General features: G+C 43.0%; 1 protein-coding gene across 3 annotated transcripts in view; it reads right to left on the bottom strand.

Annotated features, from left to right (window-relative positions):
• Positions 1-18,826, bottom strand: part of LOC147112720 (mannosyl-oligosaccharide 1,2-alpha-mannosidase IA-like) — a 454,464-nt gene that overhangs the window by 171,745 nt on the left and 263,893 nt on the right. The window contains exon 5 of one of the 3 annotated variants that reach the window (XM_085997310.1): positions 16,433-18,524. The exons of the other annotated variants lie outside the window; for them this stretch is intronic. Within the exon in view, the coding sequence (XP_085853436.1) occupies positions 18,324-18,524 (201 nt within the window). The 3' untranslated portion in view covers positions 16,433-18,323. Of the gene's footprint in view, positions 1-16,432; positions 18,525-18,826 lie in introns of those variants that run through there. 3 annotated transcript variants of the gene reach the window in all.

The raw sequence follows: 18,826 nt of genomic DNA, 5'->3' as shown, positions 1-18,826 counted from the left end.
TACTGTATTATTAATTTACTTATGTGGTCACTGCTCCATAAATTTATGGATTCATTGGTACCCATGTCTCCAGTGATTTGCCCGTTATTCTAGTTATTTGTTATTTTGCTAGTATACGGTGCCCTATTAATTCATTAATACATTGGTGCCCACTGCTCTCAACTTATTCATTTGTTGATTTGCCTGCTGCTCCATTGACCTATTAAATTACAGGTTTACCTACTGCTATGTTAATTTTTTTAATTTGCTCATCCTCACTGATCTGAGGTTATTAATTCAGTAGGGTTGGTGCTGTATTAATTCATTAATTTTCTGGTGTCTGCTTAGCTGTTCTGTAATGCTTATTAATAAACTTTTGCCTTTGTGACCGAGTGGCCATACGTATAATTTGGGAGTTAAGGTTTTCTGCTCTGTAACAATAACACAATATCTTGTAACACAAGTTTTCCATTTTATTTTCTTGATTTTTAAAATCACCATAATGTCATTATAGCATCAACTTCTGTCGCCCACTGTTTTAGGATGTGCTGTCATCACATTCTTTCCAAACATAGAGGTACGGCTTTTCACTCCTTGGGAGTAAATGCACGATATCGAATTGGCTGCCCATTATAAACCCCGCCCGGTTTTCCCTTCTATTGACTTCAATGGAAAGAAAAATCGAGCAGTGTGTGTAATGGGCAGCCAATTCAATGTCACCTGTTTGACACCCCTTGGGCACAACACCATGGGAGATTGGTACATACAAGAATTAAAATTTGGTGCAATTATACAGACTCACTAAACAAAAATGACCCCAAAAAAAAATCAGGACACAAAACTAAATACTGTAGCATGAAATTCATTTTGAGTCAATACCATATTTAAATTGGAAGTACTTTTCACAAGTTTCATATTAACAATTAAAAGGGAACTGCGTGGCTCCAAAAGCTCCTGAGATTTATTTAGTCTAATAAAATCTCATATTTACTATTGTAATACAGAATGAATAGATTTCATACTGCTGACCTATGATCAATGATTTGGCACCAAAATGTAGAATCACTACATGTGCACGGAAGCTTAAAACCAAGCTGACACCTTTACACATATAACTCATCCCTGACATATAATTCCTCATATACACTTACAACTCATCCTTGACCCATCTAGCATTTTATGACATATATGTAAATAAATATTAGGTGGACCGGCAAATTACTACCCTCCTTGGGGTGGAGAAGAAAACCAAATCTCTGGGATTGAGGTAGTTCCAAGATCTGGCAACAAAGTTTGGAACCAAGTAAGTCACCTGTGGCAGCAGTGATAATAGGATACCGGAATCAGACAGTTCTCCGGGGCACTGTGGCTGAATAGTGAACTAGGCTAGCTGGCTGGTGGAACCTGAAGTGTAGACCAGTTACTGGGAGTTGGGATTCTTCCTATACAGCTGCAGATAATCCAAGTCACTGCCCTAGCTGTGGTCCTGACTTCACAAACAGCAGGAAGCTTTGAGCTGATAGACTGAGTTGGTTTTAGTTGGTCAAGCTCCACCAGCAACCCCCATGTATACTTGGGGGTCCTTATAGCTTGGCTCTGCCTGCCTGCAACCAAGCTCCCTGGACCTTTATAAATAAGGCATAGGTTCAGAGTTTTACATAGAATTCCACAGCACAGAAGGAAGCCACTTAGCCTATGCTAGCTCTCAAAGAGCTATCCACTTAGTCCCATTACCCTGTCTTTTCCCATGCCTTTTTAAATGCTTCTTGTTTTAATATTCATCAACTTCTGTTTTAAAAGCTATTATGATGTACTCCTGTAGGGAACGTACGTGAATTCATATTGGGCAACGCTACCTGCCTGGCTTTCTCAGGTTTATAAGATGATGAAGGTAATAGATTGTGTTCGAGTTGACAGTTTTTTCAAATTAAATAGGTTAGGGAGGATCGGGGCCGGGGTCACAATTTTAATTTGTATAATACCAGATTTAGGTGAGATATCAGAAGGTGGTTCTTTTCCCAGAGAACAGTGGGCCTCTGGAATAGGCTCCTGGTTCGTGCGGGGGACACCGATTCGCTGAATTCCTTCAAGCGAGAGCTGGACCGGTTTCTGGTTAGGGCGCTGAACACCTTGTACAAAAGGTAGGTACAGCATAGAGCTATCGGGGCCAGAGATCTCTCCTGGACTGGTTTCGATCACTTAAGGGGGTCGGAGAGGAATTTCCCAGATTCTTTTCCCCCAAATTAGCCTGGGTTTTAATCTGTTTTTTCATCTCTCCCAGGAGATCACACGATTTTGAGTGGGGTGGGAAGTGCATGTATTCTGATGCACAGGTGCAAAAAAATAGCACCGATCCTGGTGAATGAGAAAGATACAAAGAACAGCAAAGGGTCACAAAACAGATAGCAAGAGCTACAAAAAGGGAGTATGAAAAGAAACTTGCAAGGGATATTAAAATCAACACAAAAATTTTCACAATTATATTAGGAAAGAAGAGGGTGGTCAGGAGCAATGTCAGCCTTTGAAAAGTGATATTGTCAATGATAATAAGGAAATGGTGGACATGTTGAATAATATATATATTTTCTTTTTTTTATCCACACTTTTTGTTTGGCCTTTATTTCTTCCCTCCCACATAGCAGCTGTCCTTCACTCTGCCAGCGCAATTCACACTTCATCTAGAGCCATCCTTTATTCCTTAACCTGTCCCATTACCACCTCCTCTTGCCTTGAATATCTCAATGTCTCGCAATGTCTTAATCTCTCCTGCTTTCTATCCTATCACTGACCTTCCCTTTTGTTCTTTCATCCCCTCCCCCTTTTCCCAGCCCCTAAACTTGCTTTCCATTTCCTGCTTTTTTCCAGTTCTGACGAAAGGTCTTCGACCTGAAACATTAACTCTCTCTCTCCACGGATGCTGCCTGGCCTGCTGAGTTTTTCCAGCATTTTCTGTTATGTTGAATAATGACTTTGGCTGAGATTTTGCTCACCTCGGCGGGTCCGGTGCAGCCAGTAGCGGTGGCGGGTCGTGGCCCCGCTGCTGCCTCCATCCCGCTGCCTAAAATTAACTTCTCAATGGGATTTGCTAAGCCCGCCCAGCGTGTTTCCCAGCCTAATTAGATGGAGCGGGTCTGGTGACGTCATTCATGACGCGTCTTGAGACAGTTTCCTTAAAGGGACCATGGCCACCCTACTTTTGATGTTTGTGCTGTCAGCGTTCTACAGCATTGAAGTGCTGCAAACACTGACAATCACTGCACAGAGGGGCAGGGCTGCACCCAAGCTCTCCCATGACTCCCTCCATATGCTTATGGAGGGAGTCACAGCACACAATGAGGTACTCTTCCCTTCCCATGGGCAGAAGAGACTTCATCAGGAGACCAAGACAGCCTGGTTGCACACTGCAGAGGAGTTCACAAGCAGGGTTGTCATCAGGAGGACCTGGGTGCAATGGCGCAAACCTTTCAATGATCTCAAACCTGATTGAATTTTTTGAGGTGACTAAAGTAGTGGACAGTGGAATGTCTATGGATGTTATTTATATGGACTTCCAGAAGGCATTTGATAAAGTCCCTCACAAGAAACGGTTAACTAAGGTTGAAGCCCATGGAATTGAAGGCAAATTATTGACCTGGTTAGGAAATTGGCTGAGCAGCAGGACAGAGAGAGTAGGGATAATAGGCAGGTACTTTAATTGGCAGGATGTGACTAGTGGTGTCCCGCAGGGATCTGTGTTGGGGGCTCAACTACTCACTGTATTTATTAACGATTTAGATGATGCCATAGGAAGCCACATATCCAAATTTGCCAATGACACAAAGATAGGCGACATTGTAGGCACTGTGGACGAAAGCATAAAATTACAAAGGGATATTGATAGATTAGGTTTGGGGCAAAACTGTGACAAATGGATTTCAATGTAGGCAAATGTGAGGTCATCCACTTTGGACCTAAAAAGGATAAAGCAGGGTACTTTCTAAATGGTGAAGCGCTAAAAACAGTGGAGGTCCAAAGAGACTTGGGGGGTCCAGGTACATACATCATTAAAATGTCATGAACAGGTACAGAAAATAATCAAAAATGCTTTATAACTAGAGGACTAGAATACAAGGGGGTAGAAGTTATGCTGCAGCTATACAAAACCATGCCTAGACCACACCTGGAGTACTGTGAGCAGTGTTAGAAACTAGGGGTGCCTAAAAATGTATATGGCTATACGAATAATACTGTGTTTAAATGATAAGTTCTGTTTTCCTGGAAAGCTTGCATTAGAATTTGAGACAGTCTTTTTAAATCAGTTGGATTAGGTGAAACAAACATTCTACATGGGGGCCATAGGATGGCCCTGCCAGGCTAGATATCTGCTGTTTGTAAGTTAGGGTTTTGAATTTGTTAATGTATCTTTAATTTGGCCAGTGAAGGCCCAGCCTATGTTTCTTCCATTATTACTAATAACCATTTTATAATCTCTACAGATAGAATTTGGAGTTTGTTTAGCAGAACTGCTTGCGAAGATAATTAAAAGTTAATTAGGAAAAGACAGAGTGTGAAAGGAATTTGAGGAATCCATCTTAGAATGAGCCATTTGCTAGATGAAGGCGAGATAGCGATTGGCTAACGTGCGACAGCTATGGCTGGGGCCATGATTAAAGAGGGACAGGGCTGGGCCTTGCACTTGCTGGGTTAAGGAGGATAGAGTCAAGAGAGATAAGATGAATGCCAATGGAGGAACCTTCCATCTTTTGGGGAGGGCTTTTATCCAAGAACCAAGACAAAGAACTTGAGCTGTCATTGGTTGAAGTCGTTTTGGGGGAACCTCTATAGGTTAAATGGTCTCGTCAGTAACTTGGCCTCAAGCCCACCCCTAAAATGAGAATAAAGCTGACAACCCAAGGGCTTGCCCACAGATGGTGGAGGGGAGAGCTGAACAGAAGTTGGGCTGCTCAAACGCTCTTTTGCAAAAGAGTGATCCCATGCAGAGAGAGGGGCAGAGAGAGGCCGATACCTGCGTTTTTGCTGTACTACTAGTGTGTTATATTCCATCCTAAACTCTGATTAAACACAACATACCCACCATATTTGTTTGCACTCGATCCTGTTTACCAGAAATACGTGAATCTCTACAAATTGGTGAGCCGAGCCACGAGTGCAACAGGGTTGTTGTGGTCGAAACGAGTTGAGGACGGGATCGGTCTATAATGGTATTGGGCGTTCTTATCGGGTTGTAAAGTAAAAACAAAATGGCAGATGCATATTTTAGAGAAAAGGTTGCGAACAGAATTTCAGATAAGTTAAGGGCTCTGGGGGCCCAAGCAGTAATCGGAATAGTGCAGGGTGACAAGAAGAGGGAGAAGAATTACTCTAAAAATTGGGGCAAGATAGCGTCCCAGGTGGGTGCGAAGAAATGTAAAGTTAAGGAAGCCAGAAATAGGCTGGCTTACGCAGTCCACTTGTGTGCTGTTTGCTTGGGGGGCGAAGTTGTACTCCTGAAAGAGAGAAATGCACAACTTGTAAGAACTTACAGGACTGGCTAGGCCGACACGCCACAGTCTGTGCCCTTCTCCTTCAAGAGCAAGCCTTGGTAGATGAAGCACGACTTGCCTCAAGACACCACCATCAGGTGTGAGGATAACAAGGCTTTAAAAATAAAAAGTGAATCCCTGATCTCACAACTGGAGGATGCCAGGGGAGCCTTGAGAGAATTACTTGAAAAACCCCCTCTGGTGAGCACTGACCATACTCACTGCAAATTAAAAATTATGGAACTGAAGGGAAAGCTGGGGAGACAAACAGCTGCTGTTGCAGCCGTTAGTCGCCTTAAACTCGGGGATCCCAGTGTTAACTGGGTCGATCTAACAAGAAAAGCCCAGTGCAATAATAACCCCATCTGCCAAAATAGTCCCTCACCCTCTGCGCCTCCACCTCTCTATGCAGGACAAACTGCCCCGGTAGAAACCAAGCAGGTTAATATAGTCACTACTACCATCCAATTTGGTGACCCTACACCCTCGGATAATGAAGTCAATAATGATACCTCTTCTGTAGCCTACAACCTGCCCCCAAATATGGAAGTAACCACTACCACCAGTAGAAGTTTGACCCCGGCACAGTGCAAAGCACTAGCTGAAGAATTGGGGCCAATAAACTGGGGGACAAACCCAGTCACCCTAACAAGTGATTGGGGTACGTTCCATCACTGTCACCCCGAGTTAGAGTGGACAGACTTAAAACAAGTTCTGTTGTCATGCATTTCACGGAAACTCAAGTTATCACTTTCACAGGAAATCTATGATAAAAGTAAGGGGTGATGGGATGTTATAGATTCAGTTTGTTCCCGTTTGGGCATGGACTCAGTTAATTCCACCCGCGTGGCTGGGGACGCCCGGCAAGAGGCTAACAAGCATCCCGTAGCCTTTGCAAATCGATTGTATGATTTGTACAACCAGTTCCAGAGAAACTATAATGGTCAAGAGTTTTGGGACACGGAGGGATTTAAGCTGACAGTCATTGATGCTCTCTTATCCCCCCATAAGGGACGCTCTTGGTATTACTGTTCATCAGGGAACCCCATGGGCTGATCTGAAGGACGCTTGCATTCGAGCTTGGGACCGAGTTAAATCGTCCCTCACCCCTACCGAGTCCAAAGTGTCGGCAGTGGAGGGTCCTCTGACTCCACAAACCCCTCCCCAGTCGGGAGGCAAACACCACGTAATCTGTTATTACTGTTATAAGCCCGGACACTATGCTCACGACTGCCGCGATAGTCGACGTCCAAATAATGGCCCACGCTACCAACCCCCCATCCGTGAAGGTATCGGGTCTGATTTGAATTCTGTGCAGCAGCAGCTAGAACGCCTTTCGGCAGTAGTTGAAGCCATGAAGCACAGTCAGGTTGGGGGGGGGGGGTGGCAAAACGTTTTGGCTGTTTCTCGTAGTGGAGATGCACTCCCAGACTCACGGCCCCAGTGACGGTCAGAGGCCTCCACAGTGACCACGTCTTCTCCTGTCTGGTACGGGGAGGATGGACGACCCTTTGTCCGGGCCACTGATCATGGAGGCTGCTGCCATGTAATGCTTGTGGATTCCGGTTCTGCTGTGATTATTTTACATGACCCCGCTCCCTTTTCCCATTCTGGCACCGCCCTAAACCTTTATGGCTTTAATACTTCTACTCAGTTAGCTAATCAGGGATTGAGCTCCACAGTCTTGTCCATCAATGGGAATCCCGTCGCTGTCCCCTCTCCTGTACATATGGCCACCCATGACCAGAAAGGTATCCTTGGAAGTAACACGCTACATAAACACTGTGCTGTGCTCGACTACGCTAATGATTGTCTTTGGTGGCACTTTAATGAGGGACCACCAACACCTATTTCAGATGCCCATTCGGTATATGCAATTAAAAAATCGGAGGATTTTGCCCTTCCAGGGACAGAAGACTCCATGGTTAATACATTAATTCATAAATTTTCAGAGGTTTTTGCTAAGCCCAAACATGATTGTGGTAGGATGTCGGGAGATGAGGAGATTAATGGACCCTCCCACCCTCCTGTTAAGCAGTATTCCATTCCGGCTGAGAGTAAACCTTATGTTTGGTCTACCATCGATTCATTGTTAAAGCAGGGTGTTATCTGCACTGGCACTTTTACCACTAATTCTCCAACCTGGCCAGTTAAGAAACCAGACAATAGCTGGCATCTAACAATTGATTATTGCAAGCTTAATTCGGTAACCCCAGCTTGCGCCCCTGTTGCTCGGGAGACCCCCCACTCTCCTGTCCCAGATTCCACCAGCTAACTGCTACTTCTCTACCTTTGACATTTCAAACGGCTTCTGGAGTATCCCTGTTAAGTCAGAGGATCAGTACAAGTTTGCCTTCACTTTTGAAGATCAAAGTTATACAATACATGGACATGTTTACCTCGAGGCTTTCACAACGCCACAACTATATTCCACAAACGGATGGCTCAGGCACTGAAACCTTTTTCGAGACGCGACTGCCTGCTGCAGTATATTTATGACCTTTTGCTTGCAAAGCCTGACAAAAAGACTCATTAAATTAATGGAAGAGCTATTAGACCTTCTTCTAAAAGCTAGGCTGAAAATTAACCCCAAAAAGGTACAACTGTTACAGCCAGAAGTGACATTTTTAGGGGTTTCAGTGGGACAAAAGGGACTCAACCCTGACCAGCATAAGATTGAGGTGATTCAGCGTTTACCATTGCCCGCAACCAAAACTGCACTTTGCTCCTTCCTGGGCCTAGTGGGATACCAGCGCTCATTTATTCCCAGATTTGCAGAGCTAGCCAAACCAATATATGAACTGTAAAAGGGTGACGAGGATGCTGTGGCCGGACCACCGAACATACAACGGCTGTGTCTCTCCTTAGAACTGAACTGGGGAAAATGCTAGAGTCCATTATAAAGGATGTAATAGCTGAGCACTTGGAAAACAGTGACAGGATCGGACAAAGTCAACATGGATTTACAAAAGGTAAATCGTGCTTGACTAATCTACTGGAATTTTTTGAGGATGTAACTGGGAAAATAGATAAGGGAGAACCAGTAGATGTGGTGTATTTGGACTTTCAGAAGGCTTTCGATAAGGTCCCGCATAAGAGATTAGCGTGTAAAGTTAAGGCACATGGGATTGGGGGCAAGGTATTGACTTGGATAGAGAACTGGTTGGCGGACAGAAAGCAGAGAGTAGGAATTAACGGGTCTTTTTCCGAGTGGCAGGCAGTGACTAGTGGGGTACCGCAGGGATCGGTCCTTGGACCCCAGCTATTCACAATATACATTACTGATCTAGATAAGGGAACTAGATGTAATATCTCCAAGTTTGCAGACGACACAAAGCTGGGTGGGCGTGTGTGCTGCGAGGAGGATACCGAGAAACTCCAAGGTGATTTGGACAGGTTGGGTGATTGGGCAGAAGCGTGGCAGATGCAATATAACGTGGATAAATGCGAGGTTATCCACTTTGGTGTCAAAAACAGAAAGGCAGACTATTATCTGAATGGCAATAGAGTGGGAGAAGGGGAAGTGCAACGAGACCTGGGTGTCCTTGTGCACCAGTCGCTGAAGGTAAGCATGCAGGTGCAGCAGGCGGTGAAGAAGGCAAATGGTATGTTGGCCTTCATAGCGAAAGGGTTTGAGTACAGGAGCAAGGATGTCCTGCTGCAGTTGTACAGGGCCTTGGTGAGACCACACCTTGAGTACTGTGTGCAGTTTTGGTCGCCTTATCTGAGGAAGGATGTTCTTGCCATGGAAGGAGTTCAGCGAAGATTCACAAGGCTGATCCCTGGGATGGCAGGAATGACGTATGAGGAGAGATTGGGTCGATTGGGCTTATACTCGCTGGATTTTAGAAGAATGAGAGGGGATCTCAACGAAACCTATAACATTCTTACAGGTCTGGACAAACTAGATGCAGGTAGAATGTTCCCGATGGTCGGAGAGTCCAGAACCAGGGGTCATAGTCTAAGGATAAGGGGTAAGCCATTTAGGACAGAGATGAGGAAGAATTTCTTCACCCAGAGAGTGGTGAACCTGTGGAATTCTCTACCACAGAAGGCAGTTGAGGCCAAGTCTTTAAATATATTCAAGAAGGAGTTAGATATATTTCTTAGAGCTAAAGGTATCAAGGGGTATGGGGAGAAGGCAGGTACGGGGTACTGAGTTTGGATGATCAGCCATGATCACATTGAATGACGGAGCAGGCTCGAGGGGCCGAATGGCCTACTCCTGCTCCTATCTTCTATGTTTCTATGCAAGCCACATCCCTGACAAGCCCTGACCGAGATAAGCCTTTCTACCTGGAGGTGGGATCCACCGATCAGAGTCTTGCTGCTGTTCTGTGCCAGGAAGTACAGGGTAAACTTATGCCAATCGCATTCGCCTCCTGTATTTTGACTGGCGTAGAGAAGAATTTCACTGTGTGTGAGTGACATCTGCTAGCCACTTTTTGGGCAGTCAAACACTTCACGTTTATTACCGGGCTGAACAAAACGATCATACACAGCCCTCACACCCCTTTGAATCTTCTACTCAAACCAGGGGACACTTTGGTCTCCTCTGCCCGACTCAGTCACTGGACACTTCTGTTAACTCAGAGATTTGGTAAATAACGCCAAGGCAGACAACTTTACTACCTCAGCTCCTACTGTATGAGGGGGGAAGCCATGAGTGCCACCACTGGAGTTCGACTGTCAACCCATCTCTCCTACTCCGCTAAGTGACGCCCAGAATGTCTACATTGATGGGTCATCCTATCACAGGGATGGAAAGCCCCTTACTGGATTTGCAGTAGTCATGCCTGGCCGAGAACTTAAGTATAAATGCATTCTCCACTCTGCCCAATATGCTGAAGTTGCAGCCCTGGTGACAACAATCCAAATTACTCATAAAATACCTGTTAATGTCTGGTCAGGTAGTGCCTATGCGATTAACACTTTGTTATCTTTACCGCTGTATGCTAGGAATAATTTTTGATACTGTGGATGGTAAGACCCTGCTCATGCAGACCTCTTTGCTTCTTTTGGGACTCTTTAAATTCACGATCAGCCCCTGTCTATGTTGGTAAGGTAAAGTCCCATTCACGTTCTTCAGACGTACATACCCAGGGTAACTCGCACTCAGATCATGCTGCCAAGGATGCCACTGTTAACGGTGACCTCTGGCAAGCCCCTACCCCTCCCTTCAGATCAGTCTTGAGTATCCAAGATGGGGACATCGACCTCCCTTCCCTCCAGTCGTTATTCCCCCTATGCAGTTGTTATTGCATAGCATCAGAATGGATGTCTGTTACCTCAGCCCACTCCATGGGCTGTGGACACACAATTGGCTACGGATCAGTCTGGGGAACCTGCTTCCTTATTAATGTACAACCCCTGCTTGCGGTGGCTATCATCTGATCTCCCGGTTGTCAGTGTTCCCCCATCCATGGCACCCAAAATTTTTGATCTCCTGCACTCACATCCGGTAGGAGGGCACAATTCAGCTGATGCAACTGTTCAGAAACGACGCAAATTTGCATGGTTTCCCGATTGCGTCACAGATGTCACTCATAGGGTGAATCGTTGTCTGCCCTGTTTACAGCACAATCCAAGTGCCCACACTAATCGGGCACTGTTGCCCAGTCCCCCTCCTCTGATGGGCCATGGATCCACCTTCAAATTGATTTTATAGGGCCCTTACCTACAGGACCTTCTGGCTTGCGGCATTGTCTGGTTATAGTTGATAAATTTACTAAATGAATGGAGGCTTTTCCATGTAAAACAAACACCGCATTGACAGCAGCTCGCCTTTTATTGGGTGAGGTGATCTGCAGGTGGGGAGTGCCAATTCAAGTTGCTAGTGATCAGGGATCACACTTTACCGCCCAAACGTTTACTGAATTACAATGGATAATGGGTATCTCGCATAAAATTCACATCTCCCATCACCCACAATCATCTGGAGTGGTGGAAACAGGAAACCGAACTCTGAAAACTATGTTAAACAAATTTGGTGCAGATCACCCCACCAAATGGTCCAGTGTGTTGCTAATGTGTCTAATGGCTATTAGATCCACCCCGCATAACACAACGGGTATCTCACTCTACCAGGCTATGACTGGGCGACTACTGCGAATGCCAGCCCATCTGTTAACCCCTTCGGCCACATCCTTAGTACAGGGAAATGCCAACCAAAAATGGCTTGAAATTCTCTATTAACCGGGAAAATTCATACTCCGAAAACAACACCTCAATAACCAGAAATGTTGCCGAGTCCGAGTCTCCCGCGGTGGCCGAGTTAGTCAGTGGGGGTAGTTTTCCAAACTGCCACTACTCGGCTTCTTGGCGCTGTCGGAAGTCCGAATAACTCAATAACAGGAGTCTGATTCTCCCGCGCTGTATACAGTCATTTACTGTATAAGCTTTGTTTTACTGTTAAGTAATTAAAGAGTTATGGATTACCCTCAACTGGCAGTACTGTACTTAAGCAAGCATCTTCCACCATCCATTTAACACAACATTCTGTAGGTGAGTACCCAATTACTGTATACTGCACATTTCTTGATTTTTTTATTTTTGTTCGTTAAAAATAGCCTCGGTAGATAACCCTCCCCGTCATCCGGAATTTTTAATCAACCGGCACCATCCTGGTCCCGGATACCAAAGAGTTTCCTGTAACATGTTTGTAGCTACACAAACAGGCAAATCAAAAAAACAGGCAAAGAAATACTTCGACAAGAAGGTCCGATCATTTGAGTATCAAGTGGGAGATGTTGTAATGGTACTAAACTATGAGAAGAAGCAACATTGCTTTGAACCAAAGTGGAATGGCCCCTTCCCAATTATTGACAGGGCCAGTACTTCGGTCTATCTGGTGCAATTCCCTGGGAAAAAGGGGAGGGCCAAGGTGGCTAAATGGTACCATATCACAGTTGAAAACTGTGAAAGAATAAACATTCCACAAGATGTAAACTGTAGCTTTCTTTACAATTTCCGTTTTCTTTGCATCATTGTCGCTTGAAATGTATATACTTAGTCGATGTGCTAATGATTGTAAGACTGAATTATAACTGTGACTGTAATATTTGTGTTTTGTAGGTAACAGGGCGTGGGAAAAGCCAGTACGATCCAGTATGACTGTACAGTTGTGTATCACAATTCAGGTACAACATTCCGCTGTTGTCTAAGCACTTCAGTGAGCTCGTGATGCAACTGAACTCCACCCTAAAGCATTCTATGTTTTGGAGCAAGACAACTCGAGAATAGATATTGAAATTGACAGCATGGGGGACGATTCACACTGGTGGGATATTGGGGTTCATACATCAGCACACCCTTAGGTTCGTATTATTTCACACGCTCTGCTAGTTCTCCAACTTGTAATAATGGTATATTTGATTTATGTAACCTGTGTAATAAGACTTTGATGCATAAGCCAAATGTGTATCTATAATCATGACCAACTGTACTAATGAATTAATGATGGATGAAATTCAGAGACAATGTAGAGGAGGCCCCAGGCGGGGTAAGATCAAGAAAGATCGAAGAAACAGAGGATACCCCAGGCGGGGCAGAATTGGAACACCGGAACAGTGAATTGAACCGTTGAACCAATAATTTAGAGTTGGCATAGTTAATAGAGGGTCAAAAATGAGGTGTCGAAAGAGAGTTTTTCTCCCTCTCAAGGTGGGGACTGTTAGAAACTAGGGGTGCCTAAAAATGTATATGGCTACACAAATAATACTGTGAGTTTCGTTTTCCTGGAAAGCTTGCATTAGAATTTGAGACAGTCTTTTTAATCAGTTAGATTAGGTGAAACATAAACATTCCACACGGGGGCCATAGGATGGCCCTGCCAGGCTAGTTATCTGCTGTTTGTAAGTTAGGGTTTTGACTTTGTTAATGTATCTTTAATTTGGCCAGTGAAGGCCCAACTGATGCTTCTTCCATTATTACTAATAACCATTTTATAATCTCTACAGATAGAATTTGGAGTTTGTTTAGCAGAACTGCTTGCAAAGATAATTAAAAGTTAATTAGGAAAAAACATAGAATGAAAGGAATTTGAGGAGGTTAAGGTATCCATCTTAGAATGGGCCATTTGCTAGATGAAGGTGAGATAGCGACTGGCTAACGTGCGACAGCTCTGGCTGGGGCCATGATCATGAGGGACAGGGCCGGGCCTTGTACTTACTGGGTTAAGGAGGATAGAGTCAAGAGAGATAAGACGAATTACAATGGAGGAACATTCAAAATGAGAGCGAGAGAGAGAGAGGCCAGAAAACTGTTCACGCATGCCAGCCATCTGTCTGAGCGGGTCCAGTACCAGCTGCTTGTCAGTCGTATGTTTTTGCTGTATTACTAGTGTGTTATATTCCGTCCTAAACTCCGATTAAACACAATATACCCACCATATTGGTTTGCACTTGATCCTGTTTATCAGAGATACGTGAATCTCTACAGCAGTTCTGGGCACCACACCTTCAGAAGGATATATTGGCCTTGGAGGGAATTCAGCGTAGGTTTACCAGAATGATATTCGGACTCCAAGGATTAAATTACAAGGAGAGATTACATAAACTAGGGTTGTATTCCCTAGAATTTAGAAAGTCAAGGGAATTTTCCAAGATATTAAGGTGAACAGATAGGACAGAGAGAGAAACTATTTCCACTGGTTGGGCAGTCTAGGACTAGGGTCACAGTCTAAAAATTAGAGCCAGACCTTTCAGGAGTGCAATTAGGAAACAGTTCTACACACAAAGGGTGGCAGAAGTTTGGAACACTCTTCCGTAAATGGCAACTGATGCTAGATTAATTTTAAATCCGAGATTGATAGATTTTTGTTAACCAAAGGTATTAAGGTATATGGGGCAAAGGCAGTTATATGGAGTTAGGTCGCAGGTCAGCCATGATTTAATTGAATGGCGGGACAGGTTCGAGGGGCTGAATGGCCGACTCCTGGTCCCTATAATTGTGGGGGACAGGCTGGATGGACCAGAGGTTTTTTCCTGTCAGACAATAGAAAATTATTTTTTCATTTTTAGTGACCGAAGGTGTTGACCTTTATTTTTTGTAACAACAGAGCAATATATATCTACTTCTGGTCTCTGCCACCACTGATCGCCACTCTGGTAATCAACAGAAATTTAACTTCATATCGAAACATTACGAACATACGAAAACTAAGGTAAATAAAAGACCAGCTGCTCCATCGAGCCTATCCTATAATATCATCGTGTGCCTTCAATACCATTACTCCCATCTCCCCCACACAACCTCCTGGGAGAGTTAAAAAAGAGAGGAAAGAAAACATAGGCCAATTTATGAAAAAAACTCGAATTCCTCTCCGACCCCTGAAGCAAACCAAACAAGTTCCAGGAAACCAAAGTGACTTGGAGACATACCCCAATAGCCACCTACCTTCTATATGCAGTTATGTGAGCCACACTCAGGAACTCGTCCAGCTCCTTTTGAATACTTGCACTAAATCTGCACTTGCTGAACATGCCAGCAACTTGTTCCAGTAGTTGATGAATCTCTGTAAAGAGTAGTACCACAAGCCATCTAACCAAGATCTGTGCTTATGTAGCATACTCATGACCCTTGGTCCTTCCTGACCTATCTAGATTGAATAGCCTATCCACCCAGATCAAATCTAATCATTTTTTAAAGGCCTTAATCAAATCTCTTCAAAGTCTATATTTTCTAGGGTTAAAAAGCCACAGCTCTAAGCCTATTCTGGTAACTGAGGGATTTAAACTAGGTATCAATCTAGTGTCCCTCCTCTGAACCTTTATAATCACCTGCCATATAAGTGAACCAAAACTGGAAACAGTATTCTAGAAGTGCCTGACCAAGGCTTTATAGAGACAGTAGTATTTCTTGTTTTGTATTTCATCACCTGGCAATGCATCCTAACATTCTATTGGCTTTTGCAAAAACCGCACCGTTGTGGACTTTCAATGAATCCTACACTACAGCATCAATGTCCTTCTCAAGCTCACTTACAATGATGATGAATCATGGATAATTGTAGTGATCAATTGTGGTAATCTGCACAGTGTGAAGCCACTGAAGTGGATGTGTGGGGCAAAAAGTAAACAAGATCAGGACATTGTGTGGATCGGCGGAGGTGGAAAGAGAGAAATAAGCTGTTCAGCAAACAGCAGCATTCTCCCTCTCTTTCTGCTACATTTTATATAATGTGAAGAATGTTTTGCAGTTCAATTGAAGGAGGAAAAAGATGCAATGAAAGGTACAATAATGGTTTGGGATGTGATGTGTGTGCATGGAGGGGGTGTTGGCTGCAGACAATTACTGAAGTTGTGCTACATTATTTGATAAATCCCAAGACTATTTGAGGAAATTCTATCTTAATATATGTCCTGTGATTTATAGCACACCATTATTGGGAAGATAGGGAGAGGGTAGAAGGGTCATTTTGACTGGCTCTGTTTTTGGAAAATGCTATTTTTTTTTTTTAATAAATCAGGGCAGGGGAAGGTTCAAGCCTATGGATTTATAGGAAATTGAACTCATCCCACAGTATTCCCAAATCAACTTCCAATAAGTAAGACCACGCCCTACCTCCTCCCCACCTCCAGTCTCTTCTATCCTGCCTCCCCCTCTTCAGCTCTCAGCCCCACTAAGCTGCTTCCTTGTATCACAAGTAGACTTCCACACCCTCCCCACAGCCCCTGGCCCACCCCACCATTTCCTCCCAGTCAGATATTGTTAAATTGCACAACTTGGCACCTTTGATCCTTTCAGTAATATCTGATTGAAATGATGTATGCAGAACCAACTTACTGAGGAGGTAGTTTACTTTAAAGTAAAGCACAAAGTGATTTAACCCGTCCATGCCATACTCTGTAGTGAATATAATGGCAATAATCCTAGCAGGGCACCAGGGAGTAATAATCTACTAGAAATAAGCATAACTGAATAAATCACAAGTGGAAAAATATCCTGGGAAGAACAAATGAAACAGTAAGAAGTTAGCAATAAGAATTCCACTGCAGTGGAATCACCTAAGGGTCTAATTAATAGCAGCCTTCTAAAATGATCAATGCTTATGTAATTTCCATTTTGCCTTTCAGGCTCTTGAGTTCCTGTAAGAAGCTTCAACAGAACTGAATCCCTTATTAAGCTTTATTAGAAGACTAGAAATTGTTAAACTAGAATTAGATTAATACTAACATTCAAAATCAATTTCTCATTATAACCATTTTCCCTCCGAACTGAGTATTTGGAAAACGCTTGTTGTATTATATTAATTCACTATAATTCCAGAAATCCATCAGGACTACAGCATACCTATTGGCTCTCACATTATATGCATTTCAATATTTCGTGTCAAGCCTACAAATCAATACATTTTAAACCTCTCAACGTACTTCAGCCCATTCACTGCAATTTGCCGTTCTAATGTCGCTTGATACAACCCACATTAAATCAGTACAGCTATAACACCACCACCATCTGGAGCCGCTCTGGAACTGGAGACGGCATTGGAATGACATCAAATAGCATCCTTCTTAGTGAGAGTTAGCAAATAATCAAGCTCACATATGTCATCTGCATGCTATTATAATATGTTATAGTACAAGTCTCATTGCACATTAAAATATCTCACTGATAATCATAGAATCTTCATGGAGATTGATGCCAAGAAGTAATCTTATGCATTTAAAACAGGAAGTTAAGAGGTCAGCTCATAATGCAAAGTCATCAAATTAAGACCCTAGTAACCTTCATTCTTTTCTACTTCATGTTTATTAACAAGAAGCACTTAAAGAATAAGCTGATTTAAATTAGAATGCCCGGGTTAAACAGGCTTAGCGTAAAAATCCCATCATTTTCCATGATTTCTTTTACATTATAAATTAACTGAATACATTTTCATTTTGTTAAAAGATTATACCTTTTTGCATCAGCAAGCAATATTCAGCAGATTTTAGTGGTCCTTGACTTCAGTATCCATTTTAAGATTGCACAAATGCTCATGCATGACCAAACACCTTCTCAGGAATAAATTGTTGGACTTAAATAGGTTGATCAGTGCATAGACATTCTTCTGAACACACAAAATAACAGAAAGCATACCACTGATTAAAGGCAGTTACTAAAAGGTACTGGTACAGTATGTTTATTTTCCATGTGTGCTGCATCAGAATGGTAGGGTGCACATTGGAAATTCTGCCATATGTCAAGCTCCCAGTCTCAAACAAGCCATAAGGACAAGCACTGGTCGGAAACAGTGTCCCTCGCTGGTAGATGGCAAGAGATTTTTGTACAACACACAAGGAAGTCACCACCAGCTTCTTCTTTACACAACAGAGCTAATTACAGATGGGCACTGGTGGAGATCTAGAACCAATACGCTATTCTACCTCTTCATTGGAGAAAATATGTGGGGGACAGAAATTCAACCAAAATGGCCATTTAGAACAAGCATTTTTTCAGCTACATTTAGCAAAGAACTGCCTTTTCCAGCACCACACTTAGAGTTATGTAAACTCACTATTCTAGAGAACAAAACCTCAATTTTCAATGTTTTAGCCAAACATCTTTTAAATGCCAGAGATTTTTGTTGTTGTATGTGGGCATCAATATTAAGCATCAATATTAAGCATCTGATTTCTATACTTCAGTGCTAACATCTGCTGTTATACCTGGTTCCTGCCAATTTCAGAGCACATAACCAGGAGCAAAACACCAAGGGTTCAAGCTGTATTCTTCTTATAACTGATCTCCAAGAAAATTAGAAAACTGTAGTTTGTATTTACAAAAAAATGTTTTTAATATCCAATTTTATAGACGTGTCCCCTCTGGAAAGAGCATTACTTAATACCGCAGTCTTAACTGTAAAAAGTAAGTTTCAAATGTTTTATTTCTCGCAGTACTTAATTTGAGAGACCTGCTGTCATGAATTTCTGATTGAGGGCTTGTTGCAACTGTGCAAGTAGGAAAGATGCACAGTTGGCACTGTGCAGCAAGGGAATCTAAGAGAATGAAGTAATTGTGTGCAATTGATTTTACAAAAAGCTGTTTGGAAAAAAGCAGAAAAAGGACAATTAATTTAATTTGTAAAAGCAACATTAATATTCCAAAAAAATCACATACCATGTACTAAATTTACAAGTACCTCTTGTAATGTAGCAACATAAAGAATTTTTAAAAATAATTCAGAGATGTGACAGCCTTCCCCTAACTGCAAAGACACTGGTCTAACTGAGCTAGAGGTTAATTACAACATTTTTAATTACAACATTTGTTCTCCCTCTGACCTCCCTTTATAATTTTCTCTCCCTTTCTCTCCTCAAAGGCTCTGACTTTTGCTGAGGTAC

Source organism: Somniosus microcephalus, chromosome 9, assembly GCF_052327205.1.
Source record: "Somniosus microcephalus isolate GS21.2 chromosome 9, FLI_Smic_1.0, whole genome shotgun sequence".
NCBI lineage: Eukaryota > Metazoa > Chordata > Chondrichthyes > Squaliformes > Somniosidae > Somniosus > Somniosus microcephalus.
This window is presented reverse-complemented; position numbering and strand designations above follow the sequence as displayed.